The sequence below is a fragment of the Mustela nigripes genome, chromosome 2 (genome assembly GCF_022355385.1).
Source record: "Mustela nigripes isolate SB6536 chromosome 2, MUSNIG.SB6536, whole genome shotgun sequence".
NCBI classification, from domain to species: Eukaryota; Metazoa; Chordata; class Mammalia; order Carnivora; family Mustelidae; genus Mustela; species Mustela nigripes.
In genome coordinates this window covers 17,034,660-17,050,723 of record NC_081558.1, presented here as the reverse complement: position 1 = coordinate 17,050,723, position 16,064 = coordinate 17,034,660, and the positions used below count along the sequence as shown (strand labels likewise).

Here is a 16,064-nt window from a genome sequence, read left to right as displayed (position 1 = left end):
GATGCAGGGCTCGATCCCAGGACCTCGGGATCATGACCTGAGCCGAAGGCAGAGGCTTTAACCCACTGAGCCACCCAGGTGCCTCTGGTCCTGACTTTTTATCCTTTTTAACAAATTGCTAGATTTGCTTTAATATCTTGTTCAGGATTATTCCATCTTTGTTCAAGAATGAGAATAGCTTCTAACTTTTCCTTTCATGTCCTATCCTTGCCTGCCTGGATCTGTCTGTCCATCTGTTCATCCATCCCTTCTTTTCAAGAGAAAATTGACTACTAATTTTATTTTTTAATGGTTCTAGGACCAGATAGGTTTTCCATTTCTCATTGAGTCAGTTTTGCTACTTTGCAGTATTTCAGAAAGTTGTCCAAGTTGAATTAAGTTTTCAAATTTATTGGTATCAAATTGTTCATTTTTGGGGTTAATTTTATAATCCCTGTAGTTTCCATAATTTGTCCCTTTTTTCCTTATTTGTATTTACATTATTCTTCTTTACATTATTTATTTGTATCTTCTATTTTTTCCCCAATTTGTCAGGAGTTGTTCTATAGTCTCTTAAAAGAAATAATTATGGGCTTGGTGCATCCTCTACATTGTATGCCATTTCTTTGATTTTGTACTCTCATCTCACTTTTTCTGTACTTCTACTTTAGTTCTTGAGTTTGATATGTGATTTGTCAATTTTGTCTTTTTTCCCCTGTAACATAAGTATTTTCTTAACTCCCCTCTACTTAGTGCTTTAGCTATATTCTATGACTTTGCTATTTGTTTCACTATTTTTGTGTTATTGAGAAATAATTGACATAAATCACTATGTAAGTTTAAGGCATATAGCAAGATGGATTTACATATATTTTGATTACTACAGTAGGTTCTGCTAAAACTCATCTTCTCATATAGAAAAAAAAAGAAAAGAAAAATTTTTTTTCCTAGTAATGAGAACCCAGGATTTACATTTCACTGTTCTTTAGTTGCGATTACTTCGTGATTTAGTTGTGATTACTTCCCATTGGTTTTTTTTTTCTGATTATAAGCATGCTTTTGAATATTCAAATGTGTTCTTTTCCCCCTAGTGATTTCTTTCTTTCTTTCTTTTTTTTTTAAAAGATTTTATTTACTTATTTGACAGAGAGAGAGAGAGAGATCACAAGCAGGTAGAATGGCAGGCAGAAAGAGAGGGGGGAAGCAGGCTTCCCACTGACATAGACCATCCCCCCTCCTGCCACAACATGGGGCTCAATCCCAGGACCTTTAGATCATGACCTGAGCTGAAGGCAGAGGCTCAACCCACTGAACCACTGAGATGTCCCTATCTCTCTGTTTTTTAAAATACTTTATTTTTTTAATTTGACATACAGAGACAGGGAGAAAATGAGCCAGAGAGCACAAGTGGGGGAATGGCAGAAGTAGAGGGAGAAGCAGGCTCCCCACGAGTATGGAACCTGGTGCAGGGCTTGATCCCAGGACCCTGGGATCATGCCCTGAGCCAAAGGTAGACAGTCAACCAACTGAGCCACCAGGCGCCTCCTTAGTGATTTCTAACTTAACTGCTTATTTGTCAGAGAATATGGCTTATGCAACATTGATCATCTGAAATTTGTTGACAATTACTATGTAGACTTACATGTATGTGATCAATTTTCATAAACATCCCACACATGCACCTTAGAAAAATGAGTGCTCTGTTGAGTTTAACAGTTTAGATAACTCTATTAATTCAATCTTTTTAATTATGTTGTTCATATCTTCTGATTCTTGTCTATAATATCTATCCATTATTTTGAGGTATGTTAAAAACTCCACTATGCTGGGACATTCATTATTCTTGTAGTTTTGTCAAATTTTGCTTTTTGTATCTTAAGGACATGTAATTATGTCCATGTATGTTTAGAATTCTGAAGTCCTGGGGCGCCTGGGTGGCTCAAACGGTTAAGCATCTGCTTTCGGCTCAAGTTATGATCCTGGAGTCCTGGGATCCAGCCCCATGTTGGGCTCCCTGCTCAGCATGGAGCCTGCTTCTCCCTCGGCCTCCCCTGGCTCCTTCTCTCTCTCAAATAATAAAATCTTAAAAAAAAAAAAAAAAAAAAAAAAAAGGAATTCTGAAGTCCTAGGGTCCTGAACTTAACATTATTTAGTACCCTTTATTTATTTTTTTAAAATTTATTTATTTGTTAGAGAGAGAGAGAGAGCGAGCGAGCACAGGCAGACAGAGTGATAGGCAGAGGCAGAGGGAGAAGCAGGCTCCCTGCCAAGCAAGGAGCCAGATGTGGGACTTGATCCCAGGATGTTGGGATCATGACCTGAGCTGAAGGCAGCCGCTTAACCAACTGAACCACCCAGGCGTCCCCCCTTCACTTATTCTTAGTCTGATGTTACCATCTTTCTACTGATATATTAGCCTGATGTGTTTTTTCATCCTTTTACATTTTTCTATGTTTGGTTTTAAGAATGTCTCAGAAATAGGGAGGGGGGTTGGGAGAAGGGGGTGGGATTATGGACATTGGGGAGGGTATGTGCTTTGGTGAGTGCTGTGAAGTGTGTAAACCTGGTGATTCACAGACCTGTACCCCTGGGGATAAAAATATATGTTTATAAAAAATAAAAAAATTAATTAAAAAAAAAAGAATGTCTCAGAAATAGCAAATGGTTGAATTCTGTTTCCTTGTCTGTTTTATTATAATTTTTAAAAAAAGATATTTTAAAGATTTTATTTATTTATTTATTTAATTTTTTTGACAGAAAGAGATCACAAGTAGGCAGAGAGGCAGGCAGAGAAATGGGGAGGGGTGGTAGCAGGCTCCCTGCTGAGCAGAGAGCCCGATGTGAGGCTCGATCCCAGGACCCTGAGATCATGACCTGAGATGAAGGCAGAGGCTTGACCCACTGAGCCACCCAGGTGCCCCAAAGATGAGATATTCTAACTCGAGTACTTAAAAGAATAAAGCTCAATCCATATTTTTACCTGTTTCCCAAATAATACAAGGACGCCGGAAAACTTTAACTCCAATCATCACCCCATCCTTCCCACTTCCAAATTATGATTTTGTTGTCTAGGATATGAGTTCTATCTTGCTTTAGTCTTTTAACCACACAAATTATTATTATTATTACTTTGTTACTTTTTTGGTTTTAACCACTTATTTACCAAATTCTTTGCTTATTGTTCCTTTTCCTATCAGGAAGTATGTTCTGTTGGTAGTAAACTCCAGATTTTTTTGTCTGAAAATGTCTTGAATTGGATAGCCAGGTTCAAATCCTGGCTCTGCTTTTCTTAGTCATGTGACCCTAGATAAGTACCGTAACTTCTGCGGTTTTTGGTTTATTTATTTGTGAAACTGAGTTTCATCCTTTCCTGGGAGAGACAAAGCTGGGAAGGAAGATGTAATAAGCAACTCCTGAGATGAATTCTCTGGAAGGGTGCCAAGATCCAAAACACAACAAAACAAACACTACAATCACTTGCCTGAGTGTCTGGTACTCTCGTAGGGAAGACAAGATTAATACACAATGAAAAGAAATTAATACTGTTCTTGTGTACTTGAGGGTTAAGTGTATGGTTCTTTCAAGTCAGCACTTTCAAGACCAATAACATGGTTGGCTCCTAGGAGCTTACAAAGGAGTCTTCACAGAAGACAGTGCTTACCTGGATGTCAGTAGCTTATCAGCTGCTCAACAATCTAGTCTTGACAGAAAAATCCAACATAAACACTTCAGAGTTTCTAAAAGAAAAAGAAAAAAATTTTTAAAAAATGGAAGGCTTTTAAAAGAGTAGCCAAGTAAGTATTCATTAAACACCTGGCATATACAGGGCCAAACACTATAAAATATTAAAGACAATAATGCTTCTGTCATTATTGAACTTATGAGTTGGGAAGTTAGACTTATGTAATGAAAGTCAGTTAACAAAGAAGTACGAAAGAGAGAAAGACAACTACAGAGTACAATACTACTATATAGGAAGGTACTAATTTGATACAAATAATGTATGTGATAGGATTCAATATAGGTTGTGTATCGTTTTCTAGATTCCTCTTAAGTTGTGTTGAGATCTGCAGATTGAACATGATTAAAAATCAATTGTAATTATCCTTTTCCCTCTAAGGAATTCCAGAGCCAAAGAGTATCAAAGATTTGTGCAGAACAGCCAAAAAAACTATTATTCTAAATTATGCTGCCGTTCTTTTGATTACTGACTAAATCTAAAATAACTTGCAAGTATGTTGAGCCTTAGAAAAATATATAAATTTGTAAGGTAGCTAACTTTTTTTTTAACCAATTGTTAGTTTGTTTTTTTTTTTAAGATTTTATTTATTCACTTGACAGACAGAGATTACAAGTAGGCAGAGAGGCAGGCAGAGAAAGAGGAAGAAGCAGGCTCCCTGCTGAGCAGAGAGCCTGATGCAGAGCCTGATGCAGGGCTCGATCCCAGGACCCTGGGATTGTGACCTGAGCCGAAGGCAGAGGCTTTAACCCCCTGAGCCACCCAGGTGCCCCGGTAGCTAACTTTTTAATGCATAGCTATTAGTTTACATGTACTAATTTTCTTTCTCAGACATTATCACATTTCATGTTCCCTAAATGCTAAAATGTTGGTTTTATAGATTTCTATCCTACAGAGAAGTAAATATATATTTAAACCATTTGATCCAAGTTTTTCATTTGTAGAGTAATACACATTGTTCTAAAAATTATCTCATATTTTTTTAAATTTTTTAAAATTTTTTTTAAGATTTTTAAAAAAAGATTTTATTTATTTATTTGAGAGAGAGAGACAGTGAGAGAGAGCATGAGCGAGGAGAAGGTCAGAGGGAGAAGCAGACTCCCCATGGAGCTGGGAGCCCGATGCGGGACTCGATCCCCAGACTCCGGGATCATGACCTGAGCCGAAGGCAGTCGTCCAACCAACTGAGCCACCCAGGCATCCCTCTCATATTTTTTAATTAATGGAAATTAATTCATTTCAGTTATAACAGAATAATTTCTTGATCTACTAAAACGAAACAGTAAAACACCATTAAAAGTTGTATATAACAGCTTCTAAATATCCACTCATATTTCTTTTTTTTTTTTTTTTGAGAGCACGCACATGTGCAAGGGTGGAGAAGAGCAGCAGAGGGGTAAGAGAAAGAACCTTACCTGGCCTCCACAACCAATCATGTTTCTGTTCTAATGCTAGGATGGACCTGTATGTATATATGATTTTATGGTTAATATACACTTACAGTATCAGGCAATTTTTGGTTCCCAGAGACCAAACAAAGAAAAATACATTTTTGGAATATGTAATACAGGCCATTCCTCTATTCAAAAGTACACCGGGGGAGAAAAGAACGAATAGATGATAAGGATCATTGACGGCTGGGAACAGATTCAAGATAATATTTAAATGGTCAAGGAAACTGAGTTAGTATCTCACAAATTGTTGTGGTTTACTCGAGTCTCATACTGGCAAGCCTGAACTTTCAAACATTTGATTTTGATAAAACCCAGATTGTGTCTATTATTCATGTATACTCCCAAACTGCCTCTTTCATACTATATTCAACCTTTTATGTATCAGAGGATGACTATTAACTCCAATCTATGGCTGCCAGGAATAGGCCTGCCTCTGCCAAGGTGAGTTTTTGAGGGAGCATGTGGGTAGAAATATAATTTCCCACACTGCCCTGCTCATACTCCCAATGTTGGCCTTGTTGCCACTCCCAACCCCGCCCCCTCTCGACAAGGCAAAGGACTTTGAGGAGTTCTAGGACTGAAGGCCTAGGGCATCTCTTGAGGAGTCCAACCAGTACCCTGATAATCCCCATCTGGAGGAAAGATTTGGTTAGAGACGAGTAGGACGGGAAGAAGCAACAGTAAGTGGGTAGGACTGGCTTCCCCATTCAGCTCCAGCTGTGGGTTCAAGACGGAACTACTATTTCCCTCTCTCCTAGAGCTTTAACCACATTCCCACTAAGGTAGCATAGCTTTGGCCTGGGTACACTGAAAAAAATAAAAAGGTACTACCAGGTGGCACCTTAGAGTACTTCATTATCTTCAATGTATGGTTTTTGTGGGTGTTGGTTCTAAGAACAGTCTTGTTAATATATTACCTTAAAAATTTTTATAAGTAGCAGTTTGGAGACTGTGCTCAAGAGATCAACTATCTAACTTGGGGCCAAAAGGGTCCCATAAGGCAAGAGATGCCAGAGTCAAGTTTGTTTCAGGGTCACTAAAGGCTGCCCTAGGGTACCCTGGGATGGGATGGTCTGGGTCAACAGGAAGCAGTAATGGCAGGAACAATTAGGAAGGTTTTTATTTTCAGCACTTAGGAATTAATACCTCTTATGTTTTGCCTTAAGACTTCTGACATTCTTCCCTCAAACACATTTGCAGAAGGCTTTATGTAACAAAGTAGGAGACAGTCACTATTTAATAATGCTAAAGACAAAATTATTCCATGGCTTTGATCAAGAGGCCAGACCCAAGAATATGTTCTGAGGATGCATTCTCTTTGAATTTAAAATATGTGCACAAAAACCCTGGTACAATAACAGATGAGGGCATTTAACAGTATTCAATCTTCCAACAATCTTGCATGAAAAGTAACCAGGCCCAGTGTCATATACTGGAAAGCGGCAGGGCTCGTATCTGATGCAAAGCAGAGTCAGCTCTTAACCACTGCACTAAATAAAATAAAAGGTCTGATTAACTTTCGACGTTTACTGGAAGTTAGAGCTTCACAAATATTCTCTCCTTTAATCCTTGCAACAGTGACAGGACCTGTCCACATTAACATTCTCATCTTACAATGAGAAAAAAAAAGCACAGAGAAATTATGTAACATTTATGGTCTGTAAAGAAGTGGTCATGAGAGACTTCCGAACCTAGGGAATCAGATGGGCCCTGTACCTGGATTCTGTGCCTAAAGGCAACAGAAAAAAATGCTAACATAATCCCCAAGTGAGAAATGATAAAATGCTGGTAGAGGCTGCCGGCCTATGCATATGCGCATGCACACACTTACAGGGTATAAAAAAGAGCCGGTAAAAGGTGTGTGTTCACTAAGATCACATTTCAGTAATTAGGGCACATACTGTCTTGGTTTAGGCTGCTGTAACAGAATACCATACAGACTGGGTGGCTATAAACAACCGACATTTATTTCTGACAGTTCTGGAGGCTAGAAATCCCAGAACAGGGTGCAGGCATGGCTGAACTCTGGTGGGAGAACTCTTCGAGGTTGTAGCCTCCTGCTGTTTTCTCCTGGTTATCTTCCCAAACGAGGCAGACCGGAAGAGTTCAATGGGGTCTCTTTTATAAGGGCACTAATCCCATTCAGGAGGGCTCCACCCTTATGACTTAATCACCCTAAGGCCCCACCTCCTAAAACCCGGGAGGTTAGGATTTTTAACGTAGACTGGGGCGGGTGGGAGGCGCACAGTCAGTCTGCGACACATACTCCCAAGCCACTACTTGCTGTTAAATTCCTATTTGAAATTATAGCGACCCACCTCACCCCTACCCCGCCGAAGCTTGGTCGATCGTAGGAACTCCCAATTTCCAAAATGATCAACTGCCATAAACTCTTCAATGTCCTGAACGTTTACCTAAAGGCTTTGTGCATTCTTGTTTCTCCTCCCCAAAATAAAAACCCTTTCAAGCTGTCCTGTTAACTCTCACCTCGTCATTTTCGCAGGAACGTGATCAACAGCCTTGGACGAGGACGTCTGTTCCGAGGCCTTGAGAGCCCCGCGGAAGACGGGCGCTGCGGCCTTGCAGAGTTGGGGTGGGGGCAGAAGACCCAGAAGGAGGCGGGGAGGAGGAGCGGGCGTCCCGGGAGCTCGGTCTCCGGGCGAATCCCGGGCCTGGCTCCGTTTCCATACCTGCTGAGGTGGGGGAGATGAAGAGGCAAGGGGGAGCGAAAGCGAGGAGGAGAAATAAAGAGAAGGGCGAGAGGCTCGGGAGGCGCGGCGACCCGGTACCTCAGAGCTCGGAGGCCCGGGAGGCGGGCCCCTGACGCCGCCGCGGTGGGCTCCGCTGCTCCGGACGGGCAGGTCTTCCCAGGCGGCGGGGCAGGAAGGGTAGAGTCCCGGCGGGCTCGGGCCGTTCCCCCGACGTTGCCAACCAACTGCCCGGGGCTGGGCCGGGTCACGCCTCAGCCCCCCGCCGCCTCGGTGGGCCCGAGGGAGGGGTCGCGGCGGCTTCGCCGCTCGGGGTCCGGCGCTTATTGTTCCGGGAAGCCGCGGGCAGGATCTGGCCCGCCGACCCGCCCCCGCCTGGGGTCGCCCGGCAGCTGCGGGAGCGCCGACTGGCGGCGGACGCGCGGCCCGTGCGTGTCCCTTTAAGGGGCCGGGCCTGAGCAGCGGAGGGGCTGGCGGGGTGCGCGTCGCTCCCCGTGTGAGTGTGTGGGGGAGAGAGCGGCGGGCGGGCGCTGGAGGGAGGGAGGGAACGAGCGAGCAAGCGACGCGGGCCGCCCCTGCCGCCGCCGCCGCCGCCGCGGTCGGACCAGCGGCCTCCTCCCCTCCCCTCCCCTCCCGCGCGTCGCCCTGCCGCGGGGAGGGGGCTCGCGTCGCCGCTTCCAGCCGCTCCTGATGAAGCAGCTGCCGCCGCAGCCGCCTCCAAAGATGGGGGATTTCTACGACCCCGAGCACCCGACCCCTGAGTAAGTATCTGCTCCGCGGCCCGCCGCGGGCGCCCTCCGCCAGAGCCCCGAGGGCGGCGCGTCCTGACGGGCGGCGGCGCGGGCCGGCGCGAGGAGTAACGGGCCCGCGGTGGACTCGCGCGGTCGGCGTGGGGAGCAGGCCCGCGCCGCCGCAGCCGCCGCTTCTCGCCCGGGCCGCGGCGGGTCGGCGGTTGGGCCCGGCGTTGGCGCGGCTGCTCGCGTCGCAGCGGCGGTTGGGCCGGGCCGGTGGGGGAGGGGCGGCCACGGCCTCCGCCGCCGCGTCCGCACGGACCCGGCCGGCCCGAGGCTCGGCGGACTCCTCAGGCTCCTCGCGGTGCGCGCAGGCCGCGCCGCAGGCTGAGGGGCCGAGACGGAGGAGCTGCCGGTGTCGGAGTCAGCGAGAGGGCACCGGCGAGGGTAGGCCGCGAATCCCCGGGCTCGGGTGGAAGCCCGGCCCGTCGCCCGGCCTGTCGCCCGGCGTCCCGGCGACGGTGGCTGGGACCGGAAGGGCCTAGCGTGCCTCCCTCGGCTTGGGGCCGCGGAGGCTCCGGGCTGCACTCTCAGGTTTGATTTTTTCCCTCCTGGAACTCGATCCTGGCCGCGCAGTGCTTCCGGCTTCAGCTTCTGCACCTCTGGCACTTCGGTTTTGTAATGGTGGCGAGGTTTGTGTGGCCCCGATGTTGAGGTGACACCGGGTTTGTTTTTCCGCCCGAAAATGAAAGCCTTCGGAGGGGCAGACGTTCTCTTCCAGATTGTGGGATTTGCACACTTTCGGACACAACTTCCTCGATAACAGGACCCTTTTACCCTAAATGGATGACTTTCTACTTTTCATAAAGACTTACTTAAAAACCGAGGATCATTTGAGGATTCTCTGAAGAGACAGCAGTCTAGAGACCTGAAATACAGTTTTGCCCGGTAGTATTTTTTCAGAGTTGGACATTTTTTTTTTTTTTTTTTTAATTTCTGGGTAGGGCTGTATCTGCTACTGTATCTGATACCTCGGAGAGCTTCCACTGAGAGCCTGGATTCACTTCTTTCCTTACGCCCTCACAAGACTATTGTTTTAAAAAGCTATCTGAAACTCCATTTGCTGGTGTTGGTTGAAGTCTAGACCTACGAATATACGACTCATTTTAAACATAACGGTTGGTAGGGATTTCAAATGAAACTGTCACTTCTGTGTGCAGAAGGATTCCAAGAGATTTGCTCTTTTGACACATTTTATTAGCTCAGCTATCTTTTTTTTTTTTTTTTAACCCTTTGCTAAAGCTTTTCCACTTGGTCCAGTAATGTCTGGATCTTACTTGATAGTTCTTAGATTCATTTGAAACACAGAAGGATGATATTGGGATATTGATGGTGGTTTCTGCACACAAAGAGAAATAATTCTACTACCTTTCTAGACAAACCCAGCTTTGTCTAGTAAGTTGATAGTAAGTTGTCTCAACATGGCTTTATCCTTTCTCGGGTTCTTTGGTTTTAGGTTAACATTACCTCAGAGTGTTTTATTTTTTTTTTTATTTTTATTTTTTTTAAAGATTTTATTTATTTATTTGACACAGATCACAAGTAGGCAGAGAGGCAGGCAGAGAGAGAGAGGGGAGAAAGCAGGCTCCCTGCTGAGCAGAGAGCCCGATGCGGGACTCGATCCCAGGACCCTGAGATCATGACCTGAGCCAAACGCAGCGGCTTAACCCACTGAGCCACCCAGGCGCCCACCTCAGAGTGTTTTAATTTACTGCACCATCGTCAGTCCGGTTACAAAGCTCATGTTGTATATAGGCTTTTGGTATGAGACTTGGAGAACCTCAAACCATTCTGTATCATGATCTAATAAACACTTATTGAACAGTTGTCCTGTACAAAACAACATGCTAGCCCTTGATTGGACTAAGTGCCTGCTTACCTTTCTTTTTATCAGTTTATGTGGTGAAGTCCAGAAACCTTAAGGGTCACATCCTTACACTTCTTGGGGAAAATAGAATTTTTCATAATGTGGGAAATGGACTCAGAAGTGCATCTTTGATGGACCTGAGTCGGGAGGAATCAAGAATGTTTATTGTTTGACACAGGTCTTGGAGTTATTTCCACTGCTTTTATGTCGCCACCGCTTTGCATTTTTAAGTGACTTAAGTTCCAAAGTGTGTGTGTGTGTGTGTGTGTGTGTGTATTAATCTGCATGGGTATAAAAAGAATTATAACACGTTTTCTGTTATAATATTGTAAGAACTAGAAGGGATCTTAGTAGGCATCCTGAACAACATCACCTGTTAGTCAGATACAGGAACTGAAACCCAGGAGAAATGAAGTGACAGGAGGCCCTCTGAGGTAGTATGTAGAAGCTAGTCAGTCACTATGCCACAGAAGGGGGAAAAGCAGTACAGTGTAGGGTTAAAGGACTTAGATTTCAGAGTCAGACATCCCTGGGTTTGAACACTAGTTGAACCTTGGACAAGTGTCTCCATCTCTCTAGACTTGGGTTTTCCCATCTTCAAAATAGGGATTGTGATGGTAGAAACCTCATAGGGCTTTGGGGAGGACTGGATGAGAAAGAAGAATGTATGAAAAGCCCTTGGCACAGAGTGTGGCATGTATAGATGCTTCTAGCTGGAGTCATCAGGGAAAACTTAAGAGGTAGGATTTAAAGTCAAGCTTGGAAAGATTAGGTGGACTTGAGGGGGTGATGTGCCCAGGAGAAAGAATGACCAGGTGCCCCTTTTAGACTTTAGGTAGTTTGGAATGGTTCTTAGACACGTGAAAAAATTGAAGCAGGAAACATAAATTCAGTTTGATTGAAGTAACTGTTGGAACCTGATGACTGCACTCTTTAAAAATCAGTCACAGCTGTGAGACCTGGCCTGTTTTCCTGTGGCATATAGGATTGTGTTTCAGGTGAAAATGGCTGTAATCACCTGAGTATCTGTGCATTAGGTGTCTGCTGTTGGGGCCAGGTGTTGAGGACACTGCAAATTAGATCCAGTTAAAGTCTTTAAGGAACTCTTCTAATAAGAGAGGCAAGTATTTAACAGCTGTAGAAGTGCTGTTCTTTGAACATATGCATGTCTATTTTGTGCCAAACATAGGTGCACTAGAGGTGAGTGTTGTACAAAACAATTTTGCCCTTGTGGGCAAAATTGGGTGATGGGTAGTAATGAATAATACAGAATAGTCAAAGGAAAGTGCTTTGAAAAATGGAGCAGGGTAAGGGGGAGTACAGAATTTCTGGGGAAGATGTGACATTTTAAAATAAGGTAGACTGGGTGTACCTTCTTGAGAATGATACTTGGGCAAAGACTCAAAAGAGGGGGAGTTAGCTGCATTAGTACCTGGGGTGAAAGCATTCCAGGTAGAGGGAATAGTTCCAAGGTGCTAAGGCAAACCTGGTGAATTCTGTCTGGTATGGCTAAAACGGAATGAATGAAAAAGAGCAATAAATAGTAATTCGGGTCAGGGTGGGATGCAGATTTCACACTGCTTTCTAGAGTCACAAGGACTTTGTCCAGAGTTTTCAACAGAGAAGTGACATGCTCTGCTTTCAGCTTCAGAAGGATCACCCCCTTTGCAGGGGAGAACAGAAGAGGCAGGGAGACTTGTAATGAAGTTAGCAATCTGGAAGAGAGCTGCTAGTGACTTGTAAAAGTGGTAACCAGGAGATGGTGAGAAATGATTGGATTCTGGGTATACATTGAAGAATGAACAAAATGATTTGTTGATCAGATGTGGCATGTGAGAGAGGAGCCAAGTATGATTCCAAGGTTTTTTGGCTGAGTAGTTAGAAAGATGGTATTGCCATCAACCAAGGTAGCAGGTATGATTGTGACAAGAACAAGTTTGGGAAGTAGGTTAGGAGTTCAGTTTTAGACATGGTTAAGTTTGAAATGCCTGTTAGACATTGGGGTTGAATTGATAGTCCCCTGGAGTTCAGGGGAAAGGTCTGGCTGGACTACTAGAGATACATTTTGTGGTCATCAACCACAGCACTGGAAGAGATCACCAAGGGAGCCTGAGAAGAAAGAGACAAGGACCCGGGAGTGATCCCTTTAAATTGCAGTATTAAGAGGCTTTTATTATAGTGTGCAATGGAGGGGGGGATCTTAACTTGGATGGCATCCTTAAACTTGGGAAAATTACCTCTTCACTAACCTTTAACTAGAAGTTAGCATTTCTTTTAATTGCTAATGTAAATAGCAAACTACAGGACTACCAACAGTACTTGTGATTTTACTATTAGTACAAGTAAAATATTTTTAATAATATGCTGTGGTTGTAGATACCTCAAAATATTAATGTTTATTATTACATCAAAACATTGATGTAAGCATTACATTATGTACATCATTACCTCTCTACATTATAGTAGAGAAGAGATCTACCACTACATTAAGAAGCGTATGTATTACTGTACCACACATTTGGGGTCTTTGTCCTCAACATAATTGGTCTCATTTGTAATCCTTGTATTTTATTTTATGCATTTAAAAATATTAAGCTGAGAAGAAATCCATAGGCTTTATCAGACTGCCAAAATTTTTTTGTCCAAAGCACACAAAAAAAGTTAAACCCTGGGCTTTGGAGCTAGGTTTTAGAATCTCACCTCTTTTTTTTACTTAATAGCTTTATGAACCTTAGCAGGTTTCATAATTACTCTGTGCTTTGGTGTCATTATAAAGTGGGGATCATAATAGTATTTTCTGCAAAGGGTTTTATGAGAATTTAAGAATTAGGATAGTGTTAGCTCTTTTATTATTAGTACTGGATGGAAAGATGCAGCTAGAAAGAAGAGTACAAGGCATCATGATAAGAAAAGCATGATGAATTTGGCCAAAATAAAGTTTATGAACTGGGAAAAATATTTCTACATGTTCTAATAAAATATAAAGCAGTGAGGTTGGTCAAGTTCTCCTAGAATTCTTGTAATTCACCTTAGTTAACAGTGGGAATGGAGATGCCATAGGAAGCCAACTAAGAGGAAATACCACTGGGAGGGTTTCCTGGTGAGAAAGCCTGATAAACTATTCTCGTACTTAGGAGAGAGTATACCTCTACAATATTTATGTTTCTCTGTGCTCTTTGCCAGATTTCAGGCCGACCATTCTTAATACTGACACATTATGTCTTTAGAAAGGTATCAAGCAACTGTTGATACAGTTGTGTTTTACTAAGAAAAGCTCAAACTGCCAGTACATACTTTTAACCCATTAGTTGACCATATTTTCTTAGTTTCCTCAGTGGAACTTTGATATCTCCAAATCTTTTCTGCCACTTTTCACTGTACTGACTGATTAAATCTATTCCCTTTAAAAAAATATTGAAGTGTATTATAATTTATAATTTACTCTTTAACATATTTATAATTTTTCTTGACTTGATAATTGGTGGTGTTCCATGATCGTTGCCAGTTTTTGCAGAGAAGCTAGAATAGTCAGATGTTGGATGGCAAAGAATGAATAGCCTGGGTTACAGAATCAAAAGTTGACCAGCTTTGTTTCTGTTAATTCTTCCAGAGTATTGTAGAGTACCTTATTTTGTAATGCACTAAGAGCCATTATCATAAGGCCCTCAGAAACCATTCATATTAGAAACTGAACCATTACATCTGGAGTTACCAAGCATCAAGTTTAGATCCTTCCTTCTTTGAGAGAGATCCAGGGCAAGGGGTAGGGTAGGAGGGGGGCGAGAGCCAAAGCAGGGTGTGGGGAGGCATTTTATTAAAAAAAAATAACAAACTTGAACAGAAGTTGCAGGAATAACGTAATGAATTTCCACATACTGTTTATCTACATTCACCAGTAATTGAAAATTTTGTCACGTTTGGTTTATCTTTCTATATAAAAGAATATACATGATTTTATTTTTGGCTCAATCAAGTTGCAGACCTCACGACTCTTCACCCCTAAATATTTCATAGTATTACTTAAGCAAAAGTGTTCTCTTGGATAACCAATGACCAGGCGATTTACTATTTGTAGTGATACTGTTAACTCTTACTGTTCATGTTTACATTTTACCGCTTGTCTCAACAGTGTCCTCTCCTTTCAGTCTAAGTTTGCATTATAATTGTGATGTCTCTTTGTCCTCTTTAATCTCCGAGGATAGAGCTTTAAAATTCAAGCTTTGGAGGTATATTACTGTTATCTCTGGATGTACCATAAGGGTGCTATTTTAAGAACAGTAACAGTGTCTGGTAGTATGTTTTAAATGGTTTCTTTTTTTAATTACCTAAACAATAAAGGCCTATGGCAGAGGGGTAAGATAATACAGATATTAATAGAGGAAAAAGTAAAAATCCATCCTTGACATTTCCTCCTTGTTCCACCTCTCCAAATCCCCTGTCCAAGAGGGTGACCACTACTAACAATTTAGTGTGTACCTTTCCAGACCTTTTCCTTTTTTTGTTTGTTTTTATATAAGTGGAATCATACTACATACATCATTCTACCTTTTTTCTACATACTGTATCCTCTACATATTTGCATTTACTTATAAGATGTACTCATTTTTAACAGGAAATACTGAGTTGCTTTATTACGGTGTCTGGTTGTCATGTGAAGCAGTTTAAAAAGGCTTTAGGACATGTGCTGTGGTAGGTGTCCTTCCAAATATGTTTCCCCACTGAGTGAGTATATCTGCTTAATTTATAATAATGTTTTCATGATTTTGTTTAGACTTTGAATTTTATACTTTTTTCTTTTTTCTTTTTTTTTTTTTTTTTTTTTAAAGATTTTTTTATTTATTTATTTATTTGACAGAGAGAAATCACAAGTAGATGGAGAGGCAGGCAGAGAGAGAGAGAGAGAGAGAGAGAGAAGCAGGCTCTCTGCTGAGCAGAGAGCCGGATGCGGGACTCGATCCCAGGACCCTAAGATCATGACCTGAGCCGAAGGCAGCGGCCCAACCCACTGAGCCACCCAGGCGCCCCTATACTTTTTTCTTTTAAAAAATACATTGTATATATATTACTGTTGGCTCTGTCTGGTGCTGATGGATTAGGTAGTTTTTATTTTTTTAAAAAGATTTTTAAGTAATTTCTATGCCCAATGTGGGGCTTGAACTTATGACCCAGAGATCAAGTCACATGCTCCATCGACTGAGCCAGCCAGCTGCCCCAGATTAAGTAGTTTTTATTCCTGCCCTACTTTGATTAGTTGCTTGGTTATTTTGAAAAGAAAACTCAAGGCATTTAAGTACAGTTTTTTGAAAATCGTTGGTTTGAAGCTGGCCAACAAGCTGGCCAACTGAAAATTCAGTAGGTTTGTTGTTTTTCATAATGGATGTATATTTGGAAGTCTACTTTCATGGATTCAAATGAGAGGCAGTTTAACTCATGTAATTTTTGGTTATTGTATGCTAGTGGAATGTTGTATCCAAGTCCCTTAGGTTTGGAATTCAAGTACAATGTATTTTAATTTGATAGTCTTTT

General features: G+C 42.4%; 1 protein-coding gene across 1 annotated transcript in view; it reads right to left on the bottom strand.

Moving 5' to 3' along the window:
- The window catches only part of LOC132010409 (potassium/sodium hyperpolarization-activated cyclic nucleotide-gated channel 4-like), a 59,006-nt gene extending 44,367 nt beyond the window's left edge, over nt 1–14,639 (bottom strand). Inside the window, exons 1-4 of the mRNA XM_059388279.1 lie at nt 14,633–14,639; nt 7,962–8,998; nt 7,660–7,862; nt 3,641–3,716 (exon numbers count right to left, since the gene is read on the bottom strand). Of these exons, the coding sequence (XP_059244262.1) occupies nt 3,659–3,716; nt 7,660–7,862; nt 7,962–8,998; nt 14,633–14,639 (1,305 nt within the window). The 3' untranslated portion in view covers nt 3,641–3,658. The remainder of the gene's footprint in view (nt 1–3,640; nt 3,717–7,659; nt 7,863–7,961; nt 8,999–14,632) is intronic.
- Nucleotides 14,640–16,064: the final 1,425 nt, after the last annotated feature.